Source organism: Eptesicus fuscus, chromosome 16 (genome assembly GCF_027574615.1).
Source record: "Eptesicus fuscus isolate TK198812 chromosome 16, DD_ASM_mEF_20220401, whole genome shotgun sequence".
In the NCBI taxonomy this organism is placed as follows: domain Eukaryota; kingdom Metazoa; phylum Chordata; class Mammalia; order Chiroptera; family Vespertilionidae; genus Eptesicus; species Eptesicus fuscus.
The window spans coordinates 25,299,191-25,313,916 of NC_072488.1; the positions used below are offsets into that span (position 1 = coordinate 25,299,191).

Consider the following 14,726-nt stretch of genomic DNA (forward strand, 5'->3'; position numbering starts at 1 on the left):
GCACATCTCCCACTGCTGGGACCAAAGGAGTTTGCTCTCTGAGTTTACAGATTTGTGGCTCTAAACTAAACCCATAAGTCTGCTCTGGGAATGCGTGTTTAGGACAGACATGAATCACAGCCCTGGGCTACTTCTTTATCTTGGAATATTTTAGTAATCTTTTCACCTTGTTGAAGGACAGGATGTTCCAAATCAGTGAGTCACTTTTATGCATAAAATGGAATGGATGAGGTGATATCAATGAAAATGGTGGAATAAGGATCTCCAAAAATCTTCTCCTCCATAAAAGCAACGAGAACAATGGCAAAATTTGTCAGAATCCATTTCTTTGTGGCATTTCCCATACCAGGCCGCTTATCTTGCAGGATGCCTAACCTAAATTGTTAATAAATTGTTTTAATTGAATTTCTCTTTACTACGAGTATAGACAAATCCTTATTAACTCATGGCATCCATTTAAAATGTGTAATTCAAAGGAAACGCAATATCACCCAGTGGGGAAAAACTGGTGTCTCGACTGCTTGCCGCCAAAGCCAACTGCACAATGCATTTATAACTAACTCCTTCCCCACACACATACACACCTGTATATACATGTACACACACACAGAGCCAAGAGAACAGACAATGGCCAACAGAGATAACATATTTTTGAAGATGTGAAGCAGTTAGGAGGAAGAGAACCTGACGTGGCCAGGTGGAGAAAGCTGAAGGCCCAGTGCCCGGAGAGGGCCTGCCAAGGAGAAGCAGGCTCCACAGAACCTAAGAGAAGCTCAGGAATTTTAGGCATCAGGCACCTATGAGATGGAGGTGAGAGTGGAGCTGAAAACAGGATTTGCTGATCGTCTTCTCCCAAGTCCCTGCTCACCTCATCCCCAGCAGTCAGGTAGCTACCCATCCCACATCCCTGTAGGAAACAGAGGGTTTCATTTATGGGGAGACTGTGCCAGAGATCTGGACTCAGGAGCCCCAGGCACTGTGAGGACAGGGGCCTTTACTGAAGACAGGAATTAAGTGAACGAAACCTTACAAATGGTGAGACCTCCAACCCTTCCCCTATTCAGTTCCCAGAACTGGCAACTGGCTTACACCCCAGGCAGGAGGCTAAGGAGTCATTTTGAAGCAACTGAAGGGTCCAAGAGAAAAGGCCTACAGATATAAACAATTATGGTCTACCAAAATTGAAAACCAGGTCCTCATCGCATCCATCTACTGTGAAATCCACCTGGAAATAATCCCCACCTTATTAGTTTTCTGTGGTTACTGCAACGAATTACCATATATCTGGTGGCTTAAAACAACAGAATTTTATTCTCTCAAAGTTCTGGGGGCCAGATATCCACAATCAGTTTCACTGGGCCAAAATCAAGGTGTGGCAGGGCCATGTTACCTCTGGAGACTCCATGGGGAGAATCCATTCTCTGCCTCTTCTAGTTTCTGGTGGCGGCTGCCTTCCTTGGTTTGTAGCCACATCACGCCAATTTCTGCCTCCATGGTCACATTGCTTTCTCCTTACCTTTTATAAGGATACTTGTGATTGCATTTAGGGCCCACGAGACAATCTAGGGTAATTTCTCCATCTCAAGATCCTTAATATAATCATACTAGAGGCCCGGTGCACGAAATTCGTGCACGGAGGGGGGGTTGTCCCTCAGCCCAGCCTGTACCCTCTCCAATCTGGGACCCCTCAAGGGATGTCCGACTGCCCGTTTAGGCCCGACCCCACCGGTGGGATCGGGCCTAAACGGGCAGTCGGACATCCCTCTCACAATCCAGGACTGCTGGCTCCCAACTGCTTGCCTGCCTGCCTTCCTGATTGCCCCTAAACACTTCTTCCTGCCAGCCTGATCACCCCCTAACCACTCTGCTGCCAGCCTGTTTGCCCCCAACTTCCCTCCTCTGCCGGCCTGGTCACCCCTAACTGCCCTCTCCTGCAGGGTTGATCACCTCCAACTGTCCTCCCTTGCAGGCCTGGTCCTTCTCAACTGCCCTCTCTTGCAGGCCGGGTGCCTCCCAACTGCCCTCTCCTGCTGGCCATCTTGTGGTGGCCATCTTGTGTCCACATGGGGGCAGGATCTTTGACCACATGGGGGAAGCTATATTGTGTGTTGCAGTGATGATCAATCTGCACAGTACTCTTTTATTAGATAGGATAGAGGCCTGGTACAGGGATGGGGGCCAGCTGGTTTGCCCTGAAGGGTGTCCCTGATCAGGGTGGGATTCCCTTGGGGCATGGGGCGGCCTGAGCGAGGGGCCTGTGGTGGTTTGCAGGCCGGCCACGCCCCCTGGCAACGCAAGCAGAGGCTCTGGTATCTGGAATTTATTTTCCTTCTACAATTGAAACTTTGTAGCCTGGAGCGGAGCCAAGCCTGCGGCTCCGTCCGAGGCGGGCCGGAAGCCATTTGTGTTGGGGTTATAATTGAAACTTTGTTGCCTTAAGCGGGTGGGCCCCGCCAGGGTGTGTGGAAAGCTTTGCTTCCCCTGTTGCCGGCGGCAACCCTGGCCTGCTCTCTCAAGCTCCATTCTGCCGCCATTTGTTTGAATTTGTTTACCTTCTATAATTGAAACTTTGTAGCTTGAGTGGAGGCTTAGGCCTGCAACGGCTGGCAGAAAGCTTGGCTTCCTCTGTTACCTAGGAAACCTTGCTCTCTGTGGCTGTAGCCATCTTGGTTTGGGTTAATTTGCATACTCGCTCTGATTGGCTAATGGGCGTGGCTTGTGGGTGTGGCTTGTGGGTCTGTCGGAGGTATGGTCAATTTGCATATTTGTCTATTATAAAATAGGATCTGCAAAGTTTCTGCCATATAAGGTAACATTCACAGATTCCGGGGATTTGGTCAGGGACATCTTTGGGAGCCATTATTTAGTCCACCACACCACCCACATATAGCAAGCTTTCAATCAGCCTTTTAGTTTCTCACACTGTAGTGTTAGTGACATCAAAACTTTTTCACCTTTGTTGGATATCTGAATTTCTTGCTTTATGAATTATCTATTTGTGGCTTTATCTGTTTTACTTTCTACTGGTGTTTTCCCCATAGATTAAGCGAATTTTAGATAAGGTCACCACTAACTCTTTATCTGCCATGTATGTTGAACATACTTCTAATTGGCATTTGCCTATTAACTTGTTTACAGTTTGTTTTCTAAAATATATTTTAAAATATTAAAATGTTATATAATCTGATATATTTCTTTTCCTTTGTACTTCATCCATGCTATTATGTCAGAAAATCTATCTGCCTTATCCTAAAATTAGATATATGCTAATATATTTTCTCCTGGTTTTATGGTTTCAAAATTATTTAATTATTTAATCAATATGGAATTTATTTTAATATGTGGTAGAAAGACTCTAACATGTTTTTTTCCAAGTTATTTAACAATTGTCTAACACAAAATGTCTCTTCCTTTCCCTATGGATTTCTCCTATCATCTTTCTCAAATATATAAATCTTCTATATCCTAGTGTCTGTTTCAGAGCTCGGTTCAGTTATCTTAATTACTCTTTCAGATGTTTTCTGTATGTCTCCTTCCCCCTACCCCGAAGTTTCTAGTTACAAATAAATAACTATAGTCCATCACATTGTTCCAAAATAATTTCATATTTTCTTATCTTTCTAAATGTTTTGATAATTATTTGTTTTTTGGCATTCTACTGGTTACTTATCTAAAAGAGTTCGTTTTTATCATAATTCATGTATATATATTTGGAAATTTTTAGAAACAGGAAAACATTTTCACATTTTTTAAATAAAAGAACCTAGAGATATTTTTTCTTTTTGTTGTTAATAGAATGAGCTATTTGAATATCGCTGATGATTTTATTACTTAGTTAATTCAACGAATACTATGTGTCAGTCATTCTTCTAGGTACTGGGTATACAGGACAACAACAAACAAATATCCCCACCTCCATGAAACTTACATTCTAGGAAGGGAGACAGATAAAAACAGGATAGGTCAAACTTTAATGCAGTGAGTGTATCAGGCAGTGATGAGTGCTCTTGAGGAAAATAAAGGAAGGAAGGGGGATAGGAAATTCTGAACAGGAGACTAGGGATGACCTCACTGAGGTGATGTGAGTCAAGACCTAAAAAAGTAAATTGACACAAATGGTTACCTTACATTTGAAATCCCTAGTATAGCTTCGGATATACCATAAGTATATTTAAAATCAATGATATAATCATCCATTGCTTATCTACGCCAATGAGCAAAATGTTAATCTTGATATATCAAAAGGAATCATTGCATATTTTAAACATCAAATTCACCATGAGTTAAGTGTCTACAATGTACTTACAGGAGTGAAGTAGGATGACGGAAATCTTTGAACTGTAGAACGAAATACGAAGCTCCTATATTAAAAAAAAGAAAATATATAATTTCCTAAATTTATTTTTTAATGTGAGGATCTTTGTTAATTTATTCCCTATCATTAAGTATTTAAGAATGCTAATCATAATGGGCATATATAAAGTTTAAAAGCCATTAGTATTGATTCTTAAGTCTGTATATAGAAAGGCATTAGTGAAATGATTAAAAGTAACTTAATAAGAGAGAAGATATTGCAATGTTAACAAAATACTGTGTTAGCCCTAGCTGGTTTGGCTCAGTGGATAGTGTCGGCCTGTGGACTGACGGGTCCCTGGTTCAATTCCAGTCAAGGGCATATGCCTGGGTTGCTGGCTCAATCCCTTGTGGGGGTTGTTCAGGAGGCAGATAATCAATGATTCTCTCCCATCATTGATGTTTCTATCTCTCTTTCCCTCTCTATTTCTCTCTGAAATAAATAAAAATAGATTTTAAGAAAAAAAAAGTAACTTAATAAGTATATAATTACCTGGAAGCATACTTGGGAACTGGTGCAGGAAGTAGATTGTATTGTCCTGGTGAAAGCTTAACTGACTACACAGAATGGACAGGACACCAATAATAGATTAATACAGATCTTAAACTCACTTTATCTTATTATCTGTCATTTATTTTATGAGCATACAACATTATACAATTTATTCTTTATTTTAACAGTGGAAATGGCACATTTTCAAAGATGGAGCTTCAAAACATTCCACAGATATTCACATTTCAAACACTCTTAGAACTAATCAATAAATTCAGTAAAGTTGCAGGTATCTGAACAAGAAATTAAGAAAACAATCTCATTTGCAATAGAATCAAACACAATAAAATACTTAGAAATAAATTTAACTAAGGCAGTGAAAGATCTGTACACTGAAAACTATAAGAAAGAAATTGAAGCCCAGCCAGTGTGACTCAGCGGTTGAACATCAACTCAGGAACAACATATCGCTGGTTCAATTCCTGGTTAGGGCAAATGCCCAGGTTGCAGGCTCAATCCCCAGTGAGGGTGCGTGCAGGAGGCAGTCAATCGGTGATGTTCCTCTCTCTTCATTGTTTCTCTCTATATATCCCTCTCCCTTCCTCTCTCTCTAAAAATCAATAAAAATATGTTAGAAAAAAGAAATAGATACAAATAAATGGAAAGATATCCCCAAGTTCATGGATGAGAAGAATTAACACTACCCAAAGCAATGTATAGACTCAATAACATCCCTATAAGAATTCCAATAGCACCCAACCAGTGTGGCTCAGTGGTTGAGCATCGACCCATGAACCAGGAAGTCACGGTTCGATTCCCGGTCAGGGCACATGCCTAGGTTGTGAGCTCAATCCCCAGTGTGGAGCATGCAGGAGGCATCTGATCAATGATTCTCTCTCATCATTGATGTTTTTATCTCTTTCTCCCTCTCCCTTCCTTTCTGAAATCAATAAAAAATATTTTTTAAATTCCAATAGCATGTTTCATAGATACAGAAAAACAATCCTAAAAATTTATATGGAACCACAAAAGAGCCTAAAGTTAAAGTAATCTTGAGAAAGAAAAAAAAAAAAGCTGAAGGCATCACACTTTCTGATTTCAAACTATATTACAAAACTATAGTCATAAAAACAGTATGGTACTAGCATAAAAACAAATACATAGACCAATGCAACAGAATGGAAAGCTCTCCCCCCGCCCCCCAAGAAACATCCATGCATATACAATCAACTTATCTTGGCAAGGGCAGCAAGAATTCACCATGGGGGAAAGAATAGTCTCTTCAATAAATTGTATTGGGAAAACAGGATATCCACATGCAAAAGAATAAAATTAAACCCCTATCTTATACCACTCATAAAAATTGACTCAAGATGGACTGAACACTTAAATGTAAAACTTGAAACCACTAAACTTCTGGAAGAAAACATAGGGAAAACTCCTTGACATTAGTCTTAGCAATAATTTATTTTAATATGACACTACTAGGAAAAAGAGGAAAATAATGCATCAAAAGCAAAAATAAAGCAGTGGGAAGACATCAAACTAAAAAGCTTCTGCATAGCCAAGGAAACAATCAACAAAGTAAAAAGGCAACGTAAGCAATGGGAGAACGTATTTACAAACCATGTATCTGATAAGGTTTTAATATCTAAAATATATAAGGAACTCATACAACTCAATAACCAAAAAATAATCCAATTAAATTGGGCAAAAGACCTGAATAGACTTTTTTTTTTTCAAAGAAGACAAACAAATAGCCAACAGTTACATGAAAAGGTGCTGAAACACCACTAATCATCAAGGAAATGCAAATCAAAACCACAATGTGATGTCCCCTCACAACTGTTAGGATGGCGATTATAAAAAAGCAAGAGATAACAAGTATTGGTGAGGATGTAGAGAAAAGGGAACGCTTGTGCACTGTTGGTGGAAATGTAAAATGGTACAGACATTATAAAAAACAGGTTCCTTGAAATATTAAAAATAGAACTACCATACGATCTAGCAATTCCACTTCTGAGTATATATCCAAAGGAAACGAAATCAGTATCTGGAAGAGACATCTGAACTCCCATGCTCAGTGCAGCATTTTTCACAATGGCTAAGCTATGTAAACAACGTAAGTGTCCCCTGATGTATGAATGGAAAAGAAAATGTGATGTATAAATAACTGAAAAAAATATATATTTTTTGATAATTCAGCCAGCCCGGTCCTCCCGCCACCCACCCCTGATAATTCGATAATTCAATAAAAAAGGAAGGAAATCCTGCCTTTTGCAACAACATGGATGAACCTAGAGGGCATAATGCTAAGTGAAATAAGCCAGACAGAGAAAGACAAATACTGTTTTGTATCACTTATATGTGGATCTAGAAATTCTGTACCAGAAAGCCTGTACTCCTGACTAGAAAGCCTGTACTCCTGACAGAATAGAATGGTGGTTGCCAGTGGGGGGAAAAAGAATGGTGGTTGCCCAGGGCTGGGGTAGGGATGGGGGTTGGTCAAAGTGTACAAAATTTCAGTTATAAGCTAAATAAGTTCTGGGGAATACAAGGTACAGCATGGTGACAATAGTTAATAATACTGTATTTGTATACTTGAAATTTGCGAAGAGAATAGAGCTTATATGTTCTCATGCATACACATAATGATAACAATGTGAGGTGATGGATATGGTAATCAACTTGATTGTGGTAACCATTTCACAATATATTCACCATCAAATCATCATGTTGTACACCTCAAATACATATAATTTTGTCAACTATACATCTATAAAACTGGGGGGAGATAAATAAACCCAACTGGGTGATCTGAAGATGGTAAAGGCAAAGAGGAACTTCCTAGAGGGGAGCCAGGAAGGTATTCTAAGGAGGAACATTGCAGAAGAGACTGTCTCTCTGCCCATTGTCAAACTTGCTGCAAACTACCTGGTGGCTCCATCGTCCCTGGGTTATGGATTTTAGCTCAGAGGTGCATGAGTAAGGGAGTAGAAGGAACTGGTAAGCACAGGGCTTGGGATATGTAAAGGAAGGGAAGGAGAGGAGGAAGCCGAATGAGAAGCCAGGAAGACTGACCCAACCTCCAGAATTCCTTCTATTGCAGGAGCTGGTAGGAAGCAATCATCATAATAAAAGGCCAAGAGGCGTCACACGACCAAAACAACCAAACGACCAAAACAAACAAACGCCATGAGGTGGTATTGACCACTTCTTCAGAGCTGCTCACACTGGGACATGTAGGTCGTGGGCATGCCCTGCAGCCTCTGTCAGCGCCTCAAGCCCCAGCAGCAGTGCAGGCAGGGCATTCCATCAGCAGCTGGCCTGGTGCAGGTGCATGGAGGTAAAGTCTCCGGCGCCCACTTTCCTGCAGACCTGAGCCCCAGAGCAGCCGATCCCAACGGCACCTGGTGGCGGAGGTGGCATTCAGCCTGGAGACTGGCAAATGGGCAGAAGATGGCCCTGATCGCAGGAGGCTAGGCCTAGGGACCCTACCTGCACGATTTAATGTGCACCGGGCCTCTAGTTATATTATAAAATCCTAGGAAGAATCCTTCCCAAAGTGAGCAATCTACTCCCTACCCTCTATTATTTTAAAATCAGATTTTAAAACACAATGCTGCCTTAACTGGTTTGGCTCAGTGGATAGAGCGTCAGCCTGCGGGCTCAAGGGTCCCAGGTTCGATTCCAGTCAAGGGCATGTACCTTGGTTGCGGGCACATCCCCAGTAGGGGGTGTGCAGGAGGCAGCTGATTGATGTTTCTCTCTCATCGATATTTCTTTCTCTCCCTCTCCCTTCCTCTCTGTAAAAAATCAATAAAATATATTTTTAAATAAATAAATAAAAATACAATGCTGCCTTTTTTTAATTTTATTTTTAAATCTTTATGAAAGTATTACATATGTCCCCCTTTTTCCCCACTGACCTCTTCTAGCCTGTCCCTGCTGCCCATCCCCTCCACTCCCCCGACCTCAACCCCAGGCTTTCAAAATAAGGCATCCATATGCTGGCATTCTATGCCCCATGGAAGATCAGCTAATACAGCTCACCCTGCTGCTTCCATTCACATATTAGCACACAATTTTGAGTGTATTGGCAGATGTTGTAGCTACACTGACAATAGCAGTAAATACAAATTTTATGATAAAATACACACATTGTCCTGACGCACCTGTGCCTTGTTAATTGTTCACTTGACATTAAATAAACAGCCAGGAAACACTGGTATTATTTGTTGTTCTAGTGTGGAAGCAGGAAAATGTATTTTAAGCAGGGGCTTTTTAAATTTCTTGACTTTGATGATGGTTATGTGGGTGTTGGCTTTCTATTTACTTTAAATAGTGCGTGTATGCTTTATATGCTTGCTCTCGCATGCTTGCTTACTCTCTTATGTACATATACACACATACTCAGAAGGAGAAAGAAGAGAACTGAAAAGTGAAGAAAACAAAAACACCCTTAAAGCAGCTGTTTATCTATGCATACTCAGCAATCACAGAGAGTTTCTACATAAAAGTACTTACGGGAAAAACGCTTAGACAGCACTAGTCTAGAAAGGAGTATTGGTTCCCCGTCGCTTCTGTATTTGTCTTTCTTTGCTTGCCTTGGCCATTCTTTGCTATTTAATATTACTGAGAGAGGGCTTTTCCCCCCATAAAGTTGTGAATAGTCAGCTGCCTTATGGAAACGACTGTTTCTCTGCACATTGTTGCAAACTATTCTGGGTGGCTCCGCTGTCCTTGGAGATTTTTAATAAACACATATTTTCCCAATTCCCACAGATGTGTGTCACTTCTTCATTTGTAATGAGGCGCAAAGAATCTAGACAACGTGCCCATAAAAATACCTGATTCTAGTTAATGTTTCAGTCCATGTAGATTAGGCACTCGGAAATCTTGCAATAGCTTGTAGCCATACAATATGACAGGATGCTATAAGTGTGGATACTTCATTCAGTTCTGTTGTACCAACACCATCAAGGTCAGAATAAGTGAAAAAATCCAACCCTACTTATTAGGCTCTTGGTATGACAACATTCTGAGAACCAAATCCATAAATAGGTGGGACAGAAGGAAAGAGATTTTTTTCAATGTGTTAGAAGCCCTGTCGGAATGATCATAAGGTGAATGGAGCCGAAGGGCTGGCAGGTGCAATACTTTGTAGGTACTATTGGTAGAAATTCAAGTGTATCTTTTTTTTCTGAGAAGTAAAGTCTTTTGTGTCGTATGGAAGTATCACTGACTCACTGCTCAGACTTCTTTATGGAATGAGAGATAAACAATATAGGACCTTCTCAAAAAGAAGCCTGCTTAATGATACCAATTATATTGTTCTTTTTTTTTTTTTTTTAGGTTATCCAATATCTGATTTTATTCAGTCTTCCATATAGACAAAATCATATACTGTGCAACCTTGTAGAGTCACTTCAGACTTCTTTGGTCTATCTTAGGAGATATTCTATTAAAACACTGCTATACACTCCTGACATCCTTGGAGCTGAGATGGTGTGAGCTTGATCTCAGATAGTGGAAAAGACTTAAGCAGGAACAAGTTAAGGAGGCAAGGTAAACAAAACTGGAAATAAAGCAGATAACACTGATATTATTTGTAAATTTACCAGCATCTTAGAATCGTTATCAGCTCCAAATGAACTAAGAATTACAGTGGCTCCCAATCCCTGAGATAAATTTTCTGTAACCATCTTTCAAAATCCATTTTCATTTGCCACTTCCTTGACATATTTGCATGTGACACTTGCTCTTTGAGAATTCAGTTTCAAACATATCTGCTAAATAAGCCAATTTTCAAGGTCACTTTTTTATTTAAATGGTGTTGGTACAATGAATTGCTCCCTCTTACCTATGTTTTGCTCTTCATTATCCCAACATTTAAATCTTGCGTTCCCTACAGTATCACTTGCCAGCCCAATCAATGCCTTGCCCAATGAAAAACCACCCTGTTGAAAATCCCTTTGGTGGTACCATGGAGCACTTTCAAATTAACAGTCTTCAGAGATATCTTTATCACAGCTATAAACACGGCTAACAAAGGTCAGTGAGCTGGCAAGATCCAGTGCAAAGACCCTGAGATGGGAGTGGCAAAGTTGGGAAGCTTCCAGGAGGCCAGTCCGGCAGAAAGAGAGGGAGGAGGAGGAGTCAGAGAGGAGGTCTGGAATAAAGCCAGTTCACACTAGAACTGCTGACTCTGAGAACGACCCCTCAGAGATCACACCCACTATTGCAAAGATTTAAACCCAGTGGTTCCCAGTCAGGAGGGGAGTGTCTGGAGACAGTTTTGGTTGTTACAACTGAGAGGGGGACTGCTCTTGGCATCTAATTAACTAATGGCATTAATTATCCAGGAATGCTGCTAAACGTGCTACAGAGCACAGAACAGACCCCCACAACAAAGAATTATCCCATCCAAAATGTCAGTCGTGCCAAAGTTGAGAAACCCTGAATTAGACATATAAGTGGAGAAATGTAAAAAAAGAGCAGTTGGATATACAAGTCTGGAATTCAAGAAAGAAGTCTGGGCAGGAGATATAATTTGGAAATCATAAAGAATTGGTGTTCAAAGCCGATTGGTCTCAAAGACTAAATGAGATCACCAAGGGAGTGAGCACAAAGCGGGAGTAAGTGTAGAGGAGGAAGCGGTCTGGGGGCCTGGGGCGGGGAGAAGGGGCTGAACCTACAAAAAGGCTGAGAAGAAAAAATAAGGAGGATTGAGGTGGAGGTGTCAGGGATTTGGAAAGGAGAGAGGTGAGATAAAGCACCCAGGAGAGTGGGAGGTAAACAGACTAGGGAAGTCCATTCAGTGCCCACGTGAGGTGAAGACTATAAAATGAGGCCAGTCATTCCGCAACATGGATGCAGGTACAAAGTCCCCAGAGAGTTAGATTTACCCAGGTTTGTGGCTTTGACAAACAAGTGAGATGTGCTATCAGGGGCAAGGGAACTGAGGGCGTATGCTGGGAGTAACTCTGATGACTAACTATGGGATTTAAGCTTTGCAAGTAGGATCAATGGATTATAGATTGTGGGGAACAGAAAAATTGGTGGTGGGGCTGGGATACTAGAGTGAGTGAAGCTAAACATTAGGAGTGGTCAGAGTGGGGTGCATGCAGTTGAGATTATGCAGGGTTGAAATTATTGGTCTTGAAAAAAATCCAAGGAGTGAGTAGCTGAGATAGAGGAGAGTTTAAGAAACTGAGAAGGGAGATAGTTGGAAGGTCATCTGCATGTGTACTGAAATGATGACAGGAGTAGTGGAAAGGGTGGCAGGGAGAGAAGGGAGCTAAAATCATTCAGAAATAAGTGGGAGTAACCCTGGGGTTAGTGGATGACAGCAACATTGGGGAGAAGCAGGTCACAAACTGTATATATGGAGAGAGATGGTTCCACTTTTGTACATATAATTCTACAATAAAAATGTATTATTTCTCTGGTAAGAAAAATTTATTTTAAAAAATTTAGGACCATCTCCAATACTCTCTTTTATCAATTAAATGTATTGGAGTGACATTGATTACATGGATTATATAGGTTTCAAGTGTAGATTTCTATGATATATGATCTGTATATTGCATTATGTGCCCACCACCCATAGACAAATTATCTTCTGTCCCCATATATTTGGCCCCCTTTATCCTTTACAACCCCTAACCCCTTACACACACACACACACACACACACACACACTCAAATATATCTATAGTAATAAAAGTGTAATATGCAATGAACAGCAGAACAACTGTCCAGACTCCAGAAGATCACGCTATGACACCCACTGGTGCCAAGGAGGGTGTGATGCGATTGGTCGGGGGCCCTGCCATCGCCCCATGATCACCCCGCAGAGGGATGCCCAGGCTACTGGCCACAGTGCTGCGGCGGGTGGGCGGGGCTCCCGGATTGCGAGAGGGCACAGGCCGGGCTGAGGGGCCCCCACCCCCAGTGCATGAATTTTGTGCACCGGGCCCCTAGTATATGATAAGATTCTTTGATACAGATTCTCTAGTTGGGTTACATGCTTCAGAACAAAAATAGTAAATACTTTCTTACAAGTAATAAACATCCCTAATGAGGTATAAAGTGGATATTCTATTAAAAATTCTGAAGCTTGAGGGAATGTTGTTCTATCTTAATAAGTAATAATAATAATATGTACTATATCTACCTCAAATTATTTGAATTATTATTTTACTGAATTCTGCCACTAAAAAATCAGAATTATGAGTTTTATTGGTGAGTAAACAATATTACATCTGGGTAGCTCTCCTTCTGTGAATATACCGTCATAGACCTTTGAAACAGAAAATTAGGAAAACATGTAATTCTCCCAGTTTCTGGAGCTCAATCCTTTGTGGGAGGTGGGAAGAGAGAGGAGAAAGAAAAGAAACAAGAAAAATATGTTTTCAGAAGGTTCTGTCCATCCCTGTGGGTAAGCCAAATTCTTTTGGTCTTTTAAAGCCTTAAATTTTGCCTAATACCAACCTTCTGTGTTTTCTCTTCAACAATGAGCCTTGGCCTACCCTCAGAAACCCCTAAAAGCAAGACAAGATGAAGCAGAAGGGAAGTAAATGGTGGTGGAGAATAAGGAAGAAGGGTTTTGCCCCGGAACTTGGCCAGAATTATTTCACATGAAGCATGGTGACCTGATACCAAGCCATAAACGTCTAAGTAAAATTTAGTGTTTGTATTCATCCACTGAAGTGACTAGGATAAGACTTACCCAGTGAACTTTTATCTTTCTGTCCTGTTCCAAAGCTATACTTTGCAAAACAATAAGATGGGTTTACAGGTTGCGTACAACATGCGCTCCTCCCAGGGGAAAATTCTCGTTCATCCTAATAATTGCTACAACCACTGTATTTAATTCAACTTCCAGTTACAATGCATTTCTGCTCAGCAATCCTCTGACAAGGCTGTGAAGGCTAATACTATTACTAGCTTCCTTACAAATGGGAGATATTAAGGCCCAAAGTCCCAAGAAACAAAGTCCAAGTCATAACTCAGTCCCTGGAACAGGCCTTGACAGTGCTATGCCCCTCCCTTGAGACACAGCTCTTGGGTTCCACCCATCCAAACCCTGACCTGACCCTTATTCATGGCCAGAGGCACAGGGTAGTTAAAAAGAGGGCTGAATCGGGGATCAGAAGCCCTCAGTTCAAAGTACTCCTCTGCCACTGAACAAGTAACTTAGTCTCTATTCACCTCAGTTTACGTGCATGTAAAATGGGGCTAACATCTGTTCTACCTATTTCAGAGTGCCTGGGAAGAACTGCTAAGAGAATATATGTAGAAGCTCACAGTAAACTATTAAGAGCCACATAAGTGCCATGTATTATTCAAGGTCTAGTTTGAGTCCTACTTCATCCAGGGAACCTTCCAACTTTTCAATCCAGCCTACACTGAACTCTCCCCTGGCATTTCCTGCCACACTATTTATCTCAGCATTTGATATATTTGCTCTTGCATTGTTACTTAAATATTTGCAAGTCAGGGACATCTTCCCTTCATAGAGCCTGGCACAGGGCCATAAGCATAGCAATTATTATCGATGTTATGAATGAACTGGTGGACCTGAGAGAAGAATCTTACCTTCCTGGTACCACAGTGCTCATTTCTACAAGAAATTTTGGGGAAAGCTTCCCTGTGGCATATAGTTATGTTCACGCTCTAATAAGGGTACTCACTCACTGAAAGGCAGAGTTTTCTTTTTAAGAGAGTACAGCCCGGCCAGCATGGCTCAATGGTTAAGCGTCGACCTGTAAACCAGGAGGTCACGGTTCGATTCCCAGTCAGGGCACACGCTCGGGTTGTGGGCTATATCCCCAGTGTGGAGGGGTGCAGGAGGCAGCCAAATCAATGATTCTCT

General features: G+C 41.2%; 1 protein-coding gene across 2 annotated transcripts in view; it reads right to left on the bottom strand.

Annotated features, from left to right (window-relative positions):
* STPG4 (sperm-tail PG-rich repeat containing 4) overlaps positions 1-14,726 on the bottom strand; it is a 38,105-nt gene that overhangs the window by 18,230 nt on the left and 5,149 nt on the right. For both annotated transcript variants that reach the window (XM_028139973.2, XM_028139974.2), the window contains exons 4-5: positions 4,847-4,911; positions 4,307-4,361 (exon numbers count right to left, since the gene is read on the bottom strand). In XM_028139973.2, coding sequence (XP_027995774.1) covers positions 4,307-4,361; positions 4,847-4,911 — 120 coding nt within the window. The remainder of the gene's footprint in view (positions 1-4,306; positions 4,362-4,846; positions 4,912-14,726) is intronic.